Source organism: Pseudorasbora parva, chromosome 10, assembly GCF_024679245.1.
Source record: "Pseudorasbora parva isolate DD20220531a chromosome 10, ASM2467924v1, whole genome shotgun sequence".
NCBI lineage: Eukaryota > Metazoa > Chordata > Actinopteri > Cypriniformes > Gobionidae > Pseudorasbora > Pseudorasbora parva.
In genome coordinates this window covers 2,905,737-2,924,725 of record NC_090181.1, presented here as the reverse complement: position 1 = coordinate 2,924,725, position 18,989 = coordinate 2,905,737, and the positions used below count along the sequence as shown (strand labels likewise).

The 18,989-nt window shown below is 39.0% G+C and overlaps 1 protein-coding gene across 6 annotated transcripts in view; it reads right to left on the bottom strand.

Annotated features, from left to right (window-relative positions):
• inf2 (inverted formin 2) overlaps positions 1-18,549 on the bottom strand; it is a 65,513-nt gene extending 46,964 nt beyond the window's left edge. For all 6 annotated transcript variants that reach the window (XM_067454863.1, XM_067454865.1, XM_067454864.1 and 3 more), the window contains exons 1-2: positions 18,404-18,549; positions 1,692-2,107 (exon numbers count right to left, since the gene is read on the bottom strand). In XM_067454863.1, the coding sequence (XP_067310964.1) occupies positions 1,692-2,091 (400 nt within the window). In that variant the 5' untranslated portion in view covers positions 2,092-2,107; positions 18,404-18,549. The remainder of the gene's footprint in view (positions 1-1,691; positions 2,108-18,403) is intronic.
• Between the last annotated feature and the right edge of the window lie 440 nt (positions 18,550-18,989).

Below are 18,989 nucleotides of genomic sequence, written 5' to 3'. Positions count from 1 at the left end.
TTTTTTTTTTAAATGAAAGAAAATCTTTTTTTATAGATTTATATTCTATTCGACACATCAGGCCTTTATGGCACATATAGTATAAGAATATGGAGGAAAAAACAGCTCAGTTTTATTATTATATTCCAAACTGAGCAAAAATATTTATGATGCTTGTAATGTAAATCTATGAGATCTTTATAACAGTAAAGCTGATACTTACATAATGATATGTACATAAAATGATGATTGAGAGAGAAACAAATAAACCTTCCTCAAATGCCTGATCTGCATATTTGATCTTTCTAAATGATGATGGATATTCAAGTTAACCTGCTCAAAATATTACAAACAAGTTATTCTTACGTTTACTTAATAGAAATTAGAGATCGACCGATAATCGTTTTTACCGATATTTCCCCCCGATATTTAAGTATTTTCCCATAATTGGTTATTGTTTTTTTTATCAGATTCACAGATAAATAACGCCATATTGTGGCCGTTTTGACAATACTTTTAGTTTATGCTTTTTTAATTTTTTTAAAGAGTTTGTTCAGTCCACTGCTGATGTTATAATGAGTCAAAAACACAAATTAAAACGTGACAAACGTCAGCTCTTGCTTCACGTGTTTCTACCAGTTATTTGCATGTTTATGTGCCCGATAACCGCTATAACACGTGAAGCAAGAGCTGACGTTTCTACAACTACACTAAAAGACTTTCACTTGATAAAACAGTCTAAACTGTCAATCAGACGACAGAAGACTGAGTGTTGAGATCATGTTGATCATTTAGAAATCGACCGATATTGATTTTTTATTACCGATACTGATACCAATTATTTGTTGGCACCATTTATTGGTGAATCCAATATTATAAAAACGATACTCGATTATGGGAAATTGCTTAAATTTCGGTAAAAAATATCTGTAAAACCGATTATCGGTTGATCTCTATTTCTAAATTCCCGTATTAAACATGACCCAGCCGGTTTGTAGGGTTAAAGGAACACCATCATTTTTAGAAATAGGGCTTATTCAACTTCTGTCCTACATTTAGATATGGGGGCAAATGCATTTTTGTCTCAGTGCATGCATTGTTTTAGTTTGGAAGGGTCGCTGCTAGCTTAGCTATGTTGCCAACTAGCATGTCTCGAGTAAAAGTGATCCAAACAAAAACAACCAGCTAATTACTTCTTGTGGCCTGCATATTCACGAGTGCTTCCCCATACTATAGTCCCAAGTCTGGTTTTTCTGGTTTTTGCTACTCTGAGCAGTGTACAAATCTTGGTATTTAGGGCACTTTTTGTGTTTCGTTGCCTCTTCTTGACGGATCGCTTCCTGTTCTCCTGAGTTGTAAGTCGTTTTGGATAAAAGCGTCTGCTAAATGCATAAATGTAAATGTAAAGTCAATATCTGCCTAGGAAATCGCCTAGTCTTAATCTGCATTGCTATTTGTACTTGTTTTGAATACAAAGGCCACAATAAGTAATTAGGTGGGGGGTTTTTTTGGATCACTTATGCTAGCTGGCAACATAGGATTCCATTCATTATGCTAAGCTAAGCTAGTGGCGACCCGGCCAAACTAAAACAATGCATGCACTGAGACAAAAACGCATTTGCCCACATATCTAAATGTAGGAAAGATGTTGAATAAGCCCTATTTCTTAAAAAATGTGAATTATCCCTTTAAGACAGTAAGAGCGACTGTACCTTGTGACAGCTTGCGCACGTATCCCTCATTATCCACGATGAAGTGAATGCCGGCGGATGAGTTCATGACGGCTCTGACGCAGCTGACACAGGTGAGCTGCAGCAGGGCGTCGGCGATCCGAGAGCAGCCGCGTCCCGACAGCCGGTCCAGGGCCTCCAGCAGCAGGTCCAGCCCTGAGAGCTCCAGGAACTGCACCATCCAGGCCTCGTCGCTCTTCTCCAGACGCTTCTTCAGGCCGGAGTAGTTGACCACACTGGGCACCTGCAGCAGACGGATGCACAGCTCAGCTTCCGCGTTCTCCAGATTGGCCTCCGCTGAACCGTCCGAATCCTGGGATGAGCCCAGTCGACCCCTCACGGCCGCCCACTTCTTCTGCACGCCGTCAGACTTCCCAGACATGATGATGATGAAGGTGCTGCGAAGATGAAAAGTAGAGAATACGATTAGACAATAAGAATAATACTTTCATCAGCACCTTCCCAGTGAGCAGTACAGAGCCTAGACCAGTTTAAAGCAGAGCTGAAGACTTTTTTGTTCAGAAAGGCTTTTATATGTTGATTGTTTTTATTATTTTCTGTAGTTTTCCTTGTTTTTAGTCGTTTACCCACCTAGCATTTTGAGCTTCTTCTGAATGAAAAGTGTGTTATAAATAAATAATATTATTATTATTATTATTATTATTATTATTATTATCTAGAAACTCTACATTACAGCAAACCAGAATAAAAGTTCAGTTCTACTATTATAAATTATGACACAAAAATATTGAATAGTACTGTATAGCAAAGTAATAATAATTCTCAAAGTAATAATAATACAATTTATTAAAACATTACATTTATGTATTTATTAATTATTATTATTAATATTATTAAAGTGCAACAAAACGTGCATTATGTATGTATTAAAATGGATGAAATATCTTGGTTTTAATTATAATTATTATTTACTGAAACATTACATTAATAATAATAATAATAATAATAATAATCAACAATTTAAAGTTTTAATATATTATTATTATGATTATTATTAATATGTTTATCATTATTATAAAACCACAATATTTTTTCATCCATTTTAATGTTTAACATTACATTAATAATAATAAATCAATGTAGTTTTAATTAATCCTTCTTATTATTATTAGTATGGGAAATATCATTAAACCAAGATATTGTTTTATCAATTTAAATGTATACAATATGCAAGTTCTGTTGCTCAAGACCCTATTTAATAAATAATAATAATTAATTGTTTTATTTTCATGTGATTACAATATTTTTTTTTAGATTTTTACAATTATTAATGAAGTTTAAAATAATAAATTAAATTCTTAATGCATTTATGAATTAATTTCTTTAGAACCCATTTTTTATGATAAATTTGTTGTGAAACAAAACATCAACAACAAAAAATTTTCTGAAAAACACAGAATTTGGTAAATAAAAAATAAAAAAATGTGATTATGTTTAAATACATTCTCAAGGTCTAACAACACAACCAAAGCATTGTCTTCCCCATTAATGTATTAAATGAATATTGTGATTTTAAACGATATGGGGGGAAAAACACACTAAATATTTAATATTGTAAACAGCATTATTCACATTTGGTGCTGGTCAAACAAGCAACATCTAGCAAACATCAAGAACACATGATCATTAAAGTGGAACTATAATGCACTTTTATAAAGTCTTGTTGTATCTGGCTCTACTAGAGCAGGTTTTCCTGCTTGAATGTTAGTTATTTCCCCATATTTTCCATTGTTACCATAACTGCCAGTTTCAACACACTACTAACCAACTCAACCAGGCCCACCCATTTATCCTGCATTTGAATTATTATAACGAGGAATTTGTGACATGTTGGTTTCCGGAAGAAAACTCAAGATGGAGGAGCTTCAGGAGTTCAGAGACACTGACACTGATATAGAGAAGAACTGGAGCTGGAGGGATTACGTTAAAACACTCACATATAGGGCTGTGTATTGCCAAGAATTTAGTGATACGATACATATCACGATACATGTGTTACGATACGATATATTGCGATATTCTTAAAGAACACAACCATACACTGTCAGAAAAAAAGGTACATTTCTGTCACTGGGGCAGTACCCTAAGGTACAAAACCGAAAAGGTACTAATATGCACTCTTAAAGTACTGATATGTACCTTTAAGGTACTAATATGTACCATTTAGGGGTGAGTAAGGTACAAAGATGTACCTTTTCACTTTTGTACCTTAGGGTGCTGCCCCAGTGACAGAACTGTACCTTTTTTTCTGAGAGTGTATGCATAAAACATGACAAGTAACTGTTTTATTTAATTAATAGAGTATCATTTATATAACTAATCACTAACTAATCAGGGAAATAGTAAAGTGACAGCAGGATTCTTTATGTGTACATGTTTTAAAGGTTCACAGTATAGCAGTTTTTCATTTCGAAACTATTTAAGCAAGACATTAAAACTAGGGATGTCCCGATCCGGTCACGTGACTTCAGACTCGATCGGAATTGGACGTTCCCTCCCGATCAGGACTCTGATATATATGTATATTCTTATTATTTTTTTAACACATCAATAGTTATGCGGTGGCACAGAGTTAGACCCTTTTAACTCCACACAGAAACAGCAACACGTGCGGCAGTACGTCACTTTTGCTGTACGGTTAGTTGGTTTAAATCAAGCCGCAACCTCCCGCGATCTCTCGAAGCCAATACGGAAGTAATGCAAACTGCAATTCATCAACTGGCCACTAGAGCGGCTCCAGAAGGAGCAGAATCTCATTGAGCCTTATGTTAAAATGCCCAACTTTACAGCAGAATAAAAACAGGCTGGGACAAATTGTGGTTTTGGCCTATACGGCTAATTTTGACCTTCATGACGACTGTGAGGGGGCGAATGTTTTTATAACTCATTCGTTTACGTTATATAAAGCCTTAAAGTTCTGCATAATTAAGGGCGTGGCCACTTTGAGTGACAGGTGGATAGCCATTTATCCGCCGTCTATAGTCATAAGGTGTGTTTGACATCGGCTGCGGCGGGATGCGATCGGCGAGAGTAGCCGAGTGCAGTCGTGGAGGAGCTGCAAACGGAGACGTGAAGTCGGACACTTTCTGCTTCCCGTGGTGACGCTTGCACTGCGTTTGCAAACTTTATCACAGCTGAAGTTAAAAAATGCAATATTTCTCAAATACACAGATGTTTCAGATGATATTTTCACCCAATACTTTATGTACTGTTTAAAAAGGGTCTATTTGGACAAGATTAAAGTTCAAACATACATTATCAATGAAGTGTTGTCAACGGTTTTTATCAGTTTTAGTTTGATAAACATGACAGTATTACATAGCGACTACATGAAAAGAGGTTTTACTGTTATAAATAAATGATTTGTGAGCATTAGCGTAACATAAGGTTTTAGAATAAACACCTAACACACGTGTTCGCTGTCATGCGGTGAATCGGCCAATCGTGGATCAGCTGTGTGGTCATCAGAGCTCTTGTATCCTCCTGCAGTCCCCCTTGAGAATCTGCAGCGGCTGCATCAGCCGGCTGCTCTCGAATCGCTCTCGCGGTACTTTGTTGACATACGTCACAGTCACGTGCTGTCAGCGCTGTCTCAAGTCGGACAAAATTTCTAACCGGCATGCACTGCTTCAAGTCAGCCGCCGATCGGTCTGCGCATTGCTGGGTGAAGTCGAACAAGCCTATTGCACCACCTAAGCTCCGCCCACATCCCGCCTCTTTGCCCATTTTCTGTTATCCGGGAGTGACACGCGATGACTCGCTCACAAGAAGGCGACGCCCAGCTCGCCCCTACTTTACACTTCAGAACGGCTCATCCGAATCCTATGGGTGACGTCACGGACACTACAGCCATATTTTTTTATAGTCTATGGTTTAAATCAAGCCTCCAGCACCGCTCTCAGAAACTGAAGCCTCCGCGCCTCCATCGCCCCCCGGTGGCCGGTCCCAGTACAGCCGCACCTCTGTGTTTTCTAATGGACATGAGGCAAACTAAACAATCAAATTACACTTCAAATATTTTTCCCCCAAAGTTAGTTTATGTCACTGAAGGCAGTTATCATCACGATGATTTCATTTCAAGTGTTTGTTTTTTAAATAAGTTTAGTTTGAGTTAGTTATTTAATGCTATAAAAACGGCTGTGTGACGTCATGATTGACAGCTGAGATCGACGTCCTCTCTGAGTGAAGTTGTCACTGAGGCACTAACTGACTTTTTTCAGGATATTTAGGAGCAGATTGGAGCTTTAATTTCTACATTTCCATAACTGTTTATTTCACACCAACATAATTAATTGTTCTGCATCCGTGAGAGTATGAGCGGGTTTTTGATATCGGCATTGTACTTCCTGCTCTGCGCAACTCCGGTACCGGACTTTTTTTTATATTTGCAGTTGCACTAAAATCCAATAGTGAGGAATTATGTTATTTATTACTTGATTTTTCAATCTACCTCACAGAAGGGCTCTGTTTGTTAGAGTTGGTGAATGTTAAAATAAGGTGAATAAAAAAAAATAAAAAAAAGGAACATCCAGGGGGGGTTTTTTCCCCGCTTTTCTTTATTCTTTTTTTATGTATTATAGAAGTATCGGATCGGGACTCGGTATCGGCAGATACTCAAAATCAAATGACTCGGACTCAAGGGCAAAAAAACCTGATCGGGACATCCCTAATTAAAACTAGGCTCGCGGAGGCAGGAATGTCAGAGCCTCGGGCAAAAATGCCTGCATATTCAGAGAATTTAAAGCAGAGCAAAACAGGAAGGAAGGAACAAATTCTTCAGTCCACTGCGATGGATGATCAGTCCAGACTTGCACAGCTCAACGCAATATGAGCGGGTTCATTTCACTTTCCTGACACGTCTGATTCATGATCTGAGCTGTACTGGGAGGAACGGCTAGAGCTGGCTCATTTAACACTGACTCTCTGTTTCTACAGTAAGTGTGTAATACTGAAGATCAAAGCCTCTTTATATTATTATGCCAGTTGAAGCATATCCTGCTCTGTTCATCAGAACTATAAGTAAATATGTGCAATAAAAACATTACAAGAGCACACCCACACACTCGACGGCACAGGAATCTTTCAATACAGACTGGTATAAAGTCGTGCACATCAAAAAAAGCAAGTTATGACAACATAAGTGTTTACTAGGGAAGCACGATATATCGCCACAATATTGGTATCGGCAGATATACGTCCATTTTTTATGTTATTGTTATCGGCCTGTTAAGAGAATTCTCCGATATATTAAAACCGATAAATAATGTAGGGGTGACCCCGAATAGTCGAAGATTCGATGCATCGATATGCGGAGCTGGAATCAACCACCGATCTCACAGTCAAATCTTCACAGGTGTTATGAAATGAGGATCATACCATTTTGCCAATATGGGGGTGTTCAATATTTTAAAGGTGCGGCGTGGCGCTGCATTCAGTCCGGTGTGTGTCCCCCTTTAGGCATAATCGGCGTAAGAACGTGCATGTAAATGCACTCAAAGTGTTCTTTTCCTCTCTAGGCAGGTATTTTTTTAGGTTTATTTTTAAAAATGTTCTTATATATGTGTGTGACGTTCTGTATTTCGATCGCGGCTTTAAAATGTTATGAGCAAATGTTTTACGAATATTTATCCATCTCATTACCTTTTATTTTATTTTATTTGTCAGTTCGTCTGTCAGTTGGGAGGCAGTTTTGTTCGCTTTATTAAAAGTTGTGTGCTGTGTGCAGTGTGCAAAGGAAATAAAAACAGTTTTACCCTCCTGCTGACTAGTGTCGTGCCCCTCCATTTACACACACACACACAGATGATTCGACTATCGGTCGACCATAGAGAGATTCGACAATTCTGATTTGAATGTGTAAGTCCTTAGTTGGGGACACCCCTAACATAATGTACTATTTTACTTCAGTTGAGACACTTCAGATGCGCACTGTTTATCATGATGATTGAAATATGATTGGAATCACTTCAAAAAAGGAAAAAGGAGTTCAGAGCAACATGTGCAGCGCAAGTGTGACATATACATAAAATTATAATGAGAACATCATAATTGTGTGTTTGGAACATTTTGTTTTTGCTTTTGTTTTTGACTTTTGAATGTATATAAATTATATACAATTTTGGATTAGTTCGACCGATATATCGGTTATTGTCTTTCAAATATCGGTTATCGGTTATATGTTCATTTGGTTTTACATTGCTTTAAGGCATTAAAATAACTTAAGCAATTTAAACTTTTTTCTCTTCAAAAAAAAAAGAAAGAAAATACACCGCAAGTCATCATAATTGTGTGTTTGGGACATGGATTTAATAGTGAGACTTTTGTTTTTGTAATCAGGCTCTCAAAAATTATATAACATTTTGGATTTAGATTTATCGGCCAATATATGAACTGAAATGTATTACTGAATTATCAGTTATCGGTATATTGGCAAAAATGTTCACATAAGTGCATCCCTAGGTGTTACATTGCTTAAACTCATATAAATCTACTTTTTATGTAATACAAGATTCAACTCATTTTTTAAGTCAGTTTAATGTAATGTTAGTTGAAATGACTTAAAAAGAAAGTTGATTGTACTTAAATATTTAAGGTAGTACTTATACACCACAAAAAATAAACATTGGCATTGCCTTAAATAATAAACTTCTCTTTTAGTTCAAGCATTTCTGTTTGCAAATAAATAAAAAAGAACATTTAAATTAAGCAACTTTATCTTTTTCATGGAAACATAACATTCATGCCGAACGAGATTTACGTCTCTCAAGATTTGGGAAAATAAATAAGAGATTCCATGTCCAGAAGAGTAAAATGGAGTAAGCCTATTGTTAAATTCATGGAAAATCGGGTGACCAGATCGCAAAATGCACAGCTTAAATTTGGCTCACCTCACAATGTCTACCTCTCTCGCTCGGCATGAATGTTTTTTTTCCATGGCTGTGAGGTAACATTTAATTGCGAACCTATTATGTAAATAAAGCGCTGTGCTTCACTCGTGACATAATATCCACGTAAAACAGCCTTCACATACAAAAAAATATATTGTTTGGTCTTCCCCACATGAGCTGGAACTTCAACGAAGTTCAACCACTCATTTCTAATATTAGGATCCGAAGGAAGCTTATGCAGCGACTGTGTTCTTCCACAACCAGGAATAGCGCAATATCTTTCTATCTTCTTCAGCATGTTTATTGCTGATGGCTACTGCAATCTGAACAGCTCCACGATTCAGTGGGCGGGGCTACTGAATTAGACAAGATTGGTGGGCAGGGCTACTGAATTAGACGAGTTTGGTGGGCAGGGCTACTGAATTAGATGAGTTTGGTGGGCAGGGCTACTGAATTAGATGAGTTTGGTGGGCAGGGCTACTGAATTAGATGAGTTTGGTGGGCAGGGCTACTGAATTAGACGAGTTTGGTGGGCAGGGCTACTGAATTAGATGAGTTTGGTGGGCGGGGCTACTGAATTAGACAAGATTGGTGGGCAGGGCTACTGAATTAGACGAGTTTGGTGGGCAGGGCTACTGAATTAGATGAGTTTGGTGGGCAGGGCTACTGAATTAGACAAGTTTGGTGGGCAGGGCTACTGAATTAGACGAGTTTGGTGGGCAGGGCTACTGAATTAGATGAGTTTGGTGGGCGGGGCTACTGAATTAGACAAGTTTGGTGGGCAGGGCTACTGAATTAGACGAGTTTGGTGGGCAGGGCTACTGAATTAGATGAGTTTGGTGGGCAGGGCTTCTGAATTAGACGAGTTTGGTGGGCAGGGCTACTGAATTAGATGAGTTTGGTGGGCGGGGCTACTGAATTAGACAAGTTTGGTGGGTGGGGCTACTGAATTAGATGAGTTGGTGGGCAGGGCTACTGAATTAGACGAGTTTGGTGGGTGGGGCTACTGAATTAGATGAGTTTGGTGGGCGGGGCTACTGAATTAGACAAGTTTGGTGGGTGGGGCTACTGAATTAGATGAGTTGGTGGGCAGGGCTACTGAATTAGACGAGTTTGGTGAGCGGGGCCACTGAATTAGATGAGTTGGTGGGCGGGGCTACTGAATTAGACGAGTTGGTGGGCGGGGCTACTGAATTAGACGAGTTTGGTGGGTGGGGCTACTGAATTAGATGAGTTTGGTGGGCAGGGCTAGTGAATTAGACGAATTTGGTGGGCAGGGCTACTGAATTAGACGAGTTTGGTGGGCGGGGCTACTGAATTAGACAAGTTTGGTGGGCGGGGCTACTGAATTAGACGAGTTGGTGGGCAGGGCTACTGAATTAGACGAGTTGGTGTTGGTGAGTTTGGTGGGCGGGGCTACTGAATTAGATGAGTTGGTGGGCAGGGCTACTGAATTAGACGAGTTGGTGTTGGTGAGTTTGGTGGGCGGGGCCACTGAATTAGATGAGTTGGTGGGCAGGGCTACTGAATTAGACAAGTTTGGTGGGCAGGGCTACTGAATTAGACAAGTTGGTGGGCGGGGCCATTGAATTAGATGAGTTGGTGGGCGGGGCCACTGAATTAGACGAGTTGGTGGGCAGCGCTACTGAATTAGACGAGTTGGTGGGCAGGGCTACTGAATTAGACGAGTTGGTGGGCAGGGCTACTGAATTAGACGAGTTGGTGGGCAGGGCTACTGAATTAGACGAGTTGGTGGGCAGGGCTACTGACTTAGACGAGTTGGTGGGCAGGGCTACTGAATTAGACGAGTTGGTGGGCGGGGCTACTGAATTAGACGAGTTTGGTGGGCGGGGCTTCTGAATTAGACGAGTTGGTGGGCAGGGCTACTGAATTAGACGAGTTGATGGGCAGGGCTACTGAATTAGACGAATTTGGTGGGCGGGGCTACTGAATTAGACGAGTTGGTGGGCAGGGCTACTGAATTAGACGAGTTTGGTGGGCAGGGCTACTGAATTAGATGAGTTTGGTGGGCGGGGCCACTGAATATGACGAGTTTGGTGGGCAGGGCTACTGAATTAGACAAATTTGGTGGGTGGGGCTATGGAATTAGACAAGTTTGGTGGGCGGGGCTACTGAATTAGACGAGTTTGGTGGGCGGGGCCACTGAATTAGACGAGTTGGTGGGGAGGGCTACTGAATTAGACGAGTTGGTGTTGGTGAGATTGGTGGGGAGGGCTACTGAATTAGATGAGTCGGTGGGCAGGGCTACTGAATTAGACGAGTTTGGTGGGCGGGGCCACTGAATTAGACGAGTTTGGTGGGAGGGGCTCCTGAATTAGATGAGTCGGTGGGCGGGGCCACTGAATTAGACGAGTTTGGTGGGAGGGGCTCCTGAATTAGATGAGTCGGTGGGCGGGGCTACTGAATGAGACCAGCTTATTATTCTGTCGAGGTAGTGTTTAGCAACAGATGTCAGGATGAGGCATATTCTGAGATCGGTCATTTTCTGGTGTCTATAAAAGCTTTTCTTTTACTAACAAGGAAATTTTCAGCTCTGAAACGTACAGGATATTCTTACATTATCATGACCTTTTATACATCAAAAGCTCAAGGGAAAGTTGATTTCTCAATTCATCACCCTTTAATTGTACAAATCAGCTGAGAAAGATCCACAAGCATGAGCCGAACAAAAGAGCCGCCGGATCATCTTTGGCACTGGATTCAACTTTCCTTTTTCTCGCCCAGTTTGGTTTGGCTGAGGGAAAGCACGATTTCAGCTTCACAGAAAAAGCTATTTTAGACTGAGAAGTGTTTTGCTTGGGCACATTCCAGACATTCCTGTAAAGTGAAAGTGAACACTAAGAAATATTTGAAGAGAAGGGTGTGCAACATTGGCAAAAATGTAGATTTTCTGGCATTTTCTCACTAACGATAATTAAGCGAGTGTTTTTGTGCTGGCAGGTTTTGGACTGCCGTAGAAAGAGACGCAAATCATCTTTTCCGTTTACTTTTTATGGGCATTTTTACCTTTATAAAGCCATTTTTTTAAACCTAATTAAAGGAAGCACAGAAGCTCAACTGAAGTGGATTTAGATCATTTACACACAGTTTAATGACTCCAGAGGGCGATTAACCTGCCGTTACACATGCAGAAATAATGTGCTGATGTTTTACACACACAATGATGAATACTGATATTTGAAAGGATTTAAAGGGATAGTTCACCAAAAAATTAAAATTTAATGTTCATCTGCTTACCCCCAGGGCATCCAATTTTTGGGGTGAACTATCCCTTTAAAACATGAAAAGATACTTCAAATGTGAAATTAAAACCAGCAGCGAGTCACTGTTAATGAGCAAGTCATTGAATCATTCATTCAACCGATTCATTCAAATTACTGATTCATTCAGGAACGAAGCATTTGACTGTCTTAATGAGTGAGTCGTTGAATCATTCATTCAAGCGATTCATTCAAATGACTGATTCATTCAGGAACGAAGCATTTGACTGTCTTAATGAGTGAGTCGTTGAATCTTTCATTCAACCGATTCATTCAAATGACTGATTCATTCAGGAACGAAGCATTTGACTGTCTTAATGAGTGAGTCGTTGAATCTTTCATTCAACCGATTCATTCAAATGACTGATTCATTCAGGAATGACGCATTTGACTGTCTTAATGAGTAAGTCGTTGAATCATTCATTCAAGCGATTCGTTTATTCAGTAATGAAACACTGCCGTGTGTTGCTCAGAGACGGACAACAGTCCTGTGGGGTTGTTTGGCGCTATTAGCAAAAACAGGCAATATTGAGTCTAAAAAGTCACTTAATATTAACTTCTTGTTTATTTAACTGTCATATAAAATTGATATTATATTTGTAATCATGCTGATATCTGGAGGAAAACAGCACTCTGCATGTGATATTGATGAACTATATTAAATTGTGTAAATATAAAAGACTTATCTTGAATATTGATGGCATTTTAAATGTATTTTAATAGAGTAAATCACTTAGTGAAAGTGTGCACTAGTCAAACCTACTAGACTACATCACTAAGTGTATTCGTTTCGTGCGCTCTTCAGGTGTGTTTTGAAGGAAATGCTCGATAATGTCAGATCACTCATCAATCGTGATATTATCGCAGATAATTTATTTGATCCTCATGATCCTCATCATCCTCATGAAAGTATCTGAAGCTGATAGAAATCAAACACTCATCTGATGAAATGCCAAGCATGCTGTTGTGTAAATCTCTCACAGCGGCTGAGATAAGGCACACAACACTCCCTTTCTATGAACAAATTGCGCAAACGCTCATGGATGAAGGAATCTCAGCGCTAATGCCTGGAATGTGCTTCACACACACATGCCACAGTCCTGAAGAAAGACTCCGTCTCACACACTTACAGGCAGGAAGGAATGACTTTGACGTGAAGGGAAAATCACTGAACAATGAGACGCAATGCTCCTGCTCTTCTCACTTACACCAGCGAGTGAATGTCACAAAATCAGGTCATATTTCCACCCAAAATTAAACAGAAATTTATTTTGCTTTAATAATCGACTAGGGATGCACGATATATCGCCACAATATTAATATCGGCCGATATACATCCATGTTTAATGTTATCGTTAACGGTCCGATAAGAACATTTGTCTGATATATAAAAGCTGATGAATAATGTATTATTTCCTTCAGCTGAGACACTTAAGATGCACATTGTTCATTATAAAGGGTTTGAATTACTTGAAATATGATTGGAATCACTTTAAAAAAAAACTAAATACAGTTCAGAGCAAGATGTGCAGCGCAAGTCTGTCATATCGGCTACATAAAATCATAATGAGAACATCATAATTGTGTGTCTGAGACATGGATTTAAAGGTTAGACTTTTGTTTAATTAGACTCCCAAAAATTATATAAAAATTTGGATTTATACTTATCGTCTGATATATCGGTTACCGTCTGATATATCGGTTACCGTCTGATATATCTGTTATCGTCTGATATATCGGTTACCGGCTGATATGTTGGTTACCGTCTGATATATCGGTTACCGTCTGATATATCTGTTATCGTCTGATATATCTGTTACCGGCTGATATATCGGTTACCGGATGATATATCGGTTACCGTCTGATATATCTGTTACCGTCTGATATATTGGTTACCGGCTGATATATCTGTTATTGTCTGATATATCGGTTACCGGCTGATATATCGGTTACCGGCTGATATATCGGTTACCGGCTGATATATCGGTTACCGGCTGATATATCGGCTACCGTCTGATATATCGGTTACCGTCTGATATATCTGTTATCGTCTGATATATCTGTTATCGTCAGATATATCGGTTACCGTCTGATATATCGGTTACCGGCTGATATATCGGTTACCGGCTGATATATCGGTTACCGTCTGATATATCGGTTACCGTCTGATATATCGGTTACCGTCTGATATATCGGTTACCGGCTGATATATCTGTTATTGGCTGATATATCGGTTACCGTCTGATATATCGGTTACCGGCTGATATATCGGTTACCGGCTGATATATCTGTTATCGTCTGATATATATGTTATCGGCTGATATATCGGTTACCGGCTGATATATCGGTTACCGTCTGATATATCGGTTACCGTCTGATATATCTGTTACCATCTGATATATCGGTTACCGGCTGATATAGCGGTTACCGGCTGATATATCTGTTATTGGCTGATATATCTGTTATTGGCTGATATATCTGTTATTGGCTGATATATCGGTTACCGGCTGATATATCGGTTACCGGCTGATATATCTGTTATCGTCTGATATATCGGTTATCGACTGATATATCGGTTATCGGCTTTCACATTTTCATTTCAGTGCATCCCTAATCTTTTAAAACCCCATTATAATGCAATTTTTTATGGTTGGAATTATCAAGAAAATAATGCACAACTCTAAAACACTTTTTTAAAATTTAAATAATCATCTTAATTTTAGAAACCCTGTTGCATTGGCACTTTTTTGGGGTGGAATTGTCAATAAAATAATGCCACAAAAATCAAACATTCCTTTAATATTAATTTTAACAATAAAACCCAATTGCATTGTTCAATTTTAAGGATAGCATTGTCAAGAAAATAATGTTGCATTAATTTAATTTTTTTAATTAATAAATCACATTCCTTTAATATTTGTTTCTAACATTTTAAGTTTAAAAACCCTGTTGGATTTTATAATTGTCAAGAAAATAATGTCACAAAAACACATTTTTCTTTAATAATCATTTGAACATTAAAAATTCCACTGCACTGCCATTTTGCCAAATTATCATGACAATAATGACACACACACACACACACACACACACACACACACACACACACACACACACACACACACACACACACACACACACACACACGTCGTGTTTCCATGTTTTATGGGGACTTTCCATAGGCGTAATGGATTTCATACTGTACAAACTGGACATCCTATCCCCTTACACTGTCCCTGCCCCTAAACCTACCCATCACAGGAAACATTCTGCATTTTTACTTTCTCAAAAAAACTCCTTCTGTGTGATTTATAAGATGTTTTCCTCATGGGGACCTAAAAATGTCCCCACAAGGACAAGAATTTCGGATATTGCCATCTTTGTGGGGACATTTTATCCCCATAACGTAGGGATTACCAGGTCACACACACACACACACACACACACACAAATCAAACATTGCTTGAATATTAATTTGAGCATTTTAACTGTTAAACCCCGATTGCATTGCAATTTTGGGGGGGATGAAATTGTCAAAAAATTGCACAAATAGCTAATTTTTCTTTAATAATTTTAACTTTTAAAACCCTAATGCATTGCAAAAATTGTCAGGAAAATAATGCCACAAAAATACATTTTCGTTTAATAATCATTTTGACTTTAAAAACCCAATTGCATTGCAATTTTTGGATGAAAATAATGCCTTTTTTCTTATCATTAGATTTTGGGTGAAATGTGACCTGGACGTGTTTTCATGAGATTTGCCCGAATACTTCACAGCTGGAGTCCGAAGGTTATTTCTCTGATACTCAAGCGTCTTCTCTGTGCTGAACTCAATACACTCCTCTGTGAGGTCACACAGTCTCCTGGGCGATGATAACCTACATATGAACAATACAATCACGGGTGTTTGAGACAAACCTGCAAACACTAGCATTATTCATGTGCGGATAATATTTGGGTGAAAGTTGCTATGCACAGGGAAAACCCAGAGAGCCATATAAGTTCAGAGATCCACTCGTGCAAACAACGGCTTGTTCATTTCACTTTTATAAAGCATTTATCACGCTTCCTCCTTTCCTGGGTGTCACATTTACATGACACAATCTAATGGGACGAACAGCAGCAGTTTCCTGTCAGATGCAAATAGACCATTAAATAACCACACTTACATAAAATGACATGAATCGTGCCAGAATGATAACAGCCTGCATGGAGAGCAGGAATCTACAGAATTACAATCATTCAGGACAACAGAAACTGGCTTAATAGCGAAACACCACAATACATCGCCTCATAAACTACAGTATAATTTATATGCCATTAAGCTTATATTCACCTTTTACAGACTAAGCATACACACTAGAAATTAATAATTAAGGCTAGAACTACAATTAATGACCCCCCCCCCCCCCCCAACAACACACACACACACACACACACACAATTACTCCTTAAAAATAAAGGTTATTTATTGGCATCTGAGTCCATAAGAGCTTTTAAAGGGGTCCTATTATTTCCTTTTTTACAAGATGTAGTAAGTCTCAGGTGTCTTGAATGTGTGTGTGGCGTAGCTCAACATAACCTACACATAATTTATTACATCATGTTGTAAATGCCTATTTTTGAGTGGAAGAAAAAACATGTTTTTGTGCATGTCTCTTTAAATGCAAATGAGCTGCGGCTCCGCCCCTCTTACCCAGAAGAGGGCGGGGCCTGTACCACTCATGCCTCGGATACTCTGCCTACAACATCTGTTTGGTTTTGATGATCATCTCTATCGCGCTCACGCGACACCGCAGTTCATCATCATGAGAGGTTATGATCTGATGCGTTTTAAAGACATATCAATCGAAACTTCTGATATATGGTTTGAGCGCACACACACACACACACACACACACACACACACACACACACACACACACACACACACACACACAACCGAAAGACGCGCACAGAAAGCTGTGTTAGACGGAGCGTCCCTTGAGTATTAAACTCAGTTCTCTTTCACGTCTTATTGCGCCTAAATTGTCAAACACACACAAGGTTATGTCTGTGAACGTAAAGAAATCACATGTGTGTATTAGATGTGTGTGTTAAAGTGATAATATACAGTACCTACTGCTATATCTGCTGTTAATATGAATCAAACAGAAAATCACTCACTGCTCTCGACTGAATAACTTTAATAATTTTAATAAGAACACATTTCTGACTTGAATTCTCTGGCAAGGAGGTAAACATGGCGGACTGACTGTGTGGGGCGGGGTCTATGCTAATAGGGCAGAGTTTTGTCAAGAGTTGTGGGCGGAGTCTATGCTAATAGGGTGGAGTCTATAAGCTGTCGTGGGCGGGGCCTAAACATTTGTGCCGTCAAATTGAACAGAAATTATGTTTTATTAGCATAGGATACTCTGCGTTCGGGCCAATTACCACACTCTAAAAACTGCTGGGTTAAAAATGACCCAATTTGGGTTGAAAATAGACAAAACCAGAAATTGGGTTGTTTGAATGGGTCCATTCAATGGGTTCAAACAACCTCATTTCTGCACATCATGCCAAATACTTTTACCAACTTAATGTATCCGACTTATTTCTAAGTGTGAACTCGTGAAACTGCAAATGGCTTATTCTGAGACACTGATTAGGATCTATTGGGATTAAAAAAATATGAGTGGGTGTATTTTTATCATTATAGGGTGGTTGTGTAACACACTGCCGACACACATTTATGTACAAACATGTAAAAGTGAATTTTGCATAATAGCTCCTCTTTAACATCCATAGAATCTTAACATTCAACCAAAGGTTAGATTATTAAAATGTTCTTGCACTAAGAAAATGTTTTTCTTTTTAAGAGATGACAACAATGGTTCTTCTTTGGCACTACTGCAAAAATTCCCATTTGAATTTTTTAAAGACTGTAGATTGATTTTGTCCCTCAATACATGATGATACAGGGTTATTATACAAGGCAAATGCATCTGATATAATTGAGCAGGACTGCAGCTTCATTTCAGCAAAACATCTGCTTCACATTAAGACTTTTCTCAAGTCCAACAGGACTGAATCTCTTCAGAAGCTTCTCCCACACATTTGACCGCTGCTGTCCATCTAATCTCGCCCACATTTACACCCACACAGTCCAGTCAATCACACACTGGGACAAAAACAGTCGTCAAATGACTGAATGATCTTTACAGAGCAGAGAGTCACTTGTATTCGAGGAAAACAAGCTGTTATGACACAAACTAACACAGATTTGAGCTTCATATGAACGCAACACTGAGTCTATCATGCTCTGATCTTCAGATCTACCGCAAGTGAAGCTTCATCTCCTAAACATGGCGATTGTTTCTCCACAGCGCCATATGCATGATGCATAAGCACAGATTTAGGACACTACTAAGGTGACACCACAGAGTTAACTGTTATTCTCAACTCAGATGTGTTTGCATGGTGAAAAGCCATCATAAAGACATGAAATATTGACTCGTCCTACCTGTGACTTAGTGAATGTCCTTTAGGATGTGAAGCTGAGAAGGAGACACATTAGGATGTTTTTTCTGAGAGTTTGAAACCCTCCGGGCGGATGAGGGTGATAATAATGTTGGACTGACTCACGCTGCTGCTGCTGACACATGTGCTGGCCCCGCCCCCTGAGCCAGACGGGGCGCGGCTAAACTCGCGCCTCCGCCAATAGAAACAAGCGAAATACCGGAGCGCCGCATACTCACACACTGCACACTACACACTGACCAGGAGACAAGTCTGCTGTGGAAACTACAATGATGACAATTGTTGTTACACTGCAAAAAAAAAAAAAAAAAAATGCTTTTCTTACTTAGTATTTTTGTCTTGTTTCAAGTTCAAATATCTCAAAATTCTTACATTAGGAATCATTTACTAGACAAGCAAAAGTTGTTGTCTTGTTTGGGGGGAAAATTACTAAACATTAAGCTATCTTTGGCTTAAAATAAGCAAAATAATCTGCCAATGGGGTAAGCAAAATAATCTTGTTTTCTGTTTAAATTAAGATTATTTATCTTGCCCCATTGGCAGATTATTTTGCTTATTTTGCGGATCGG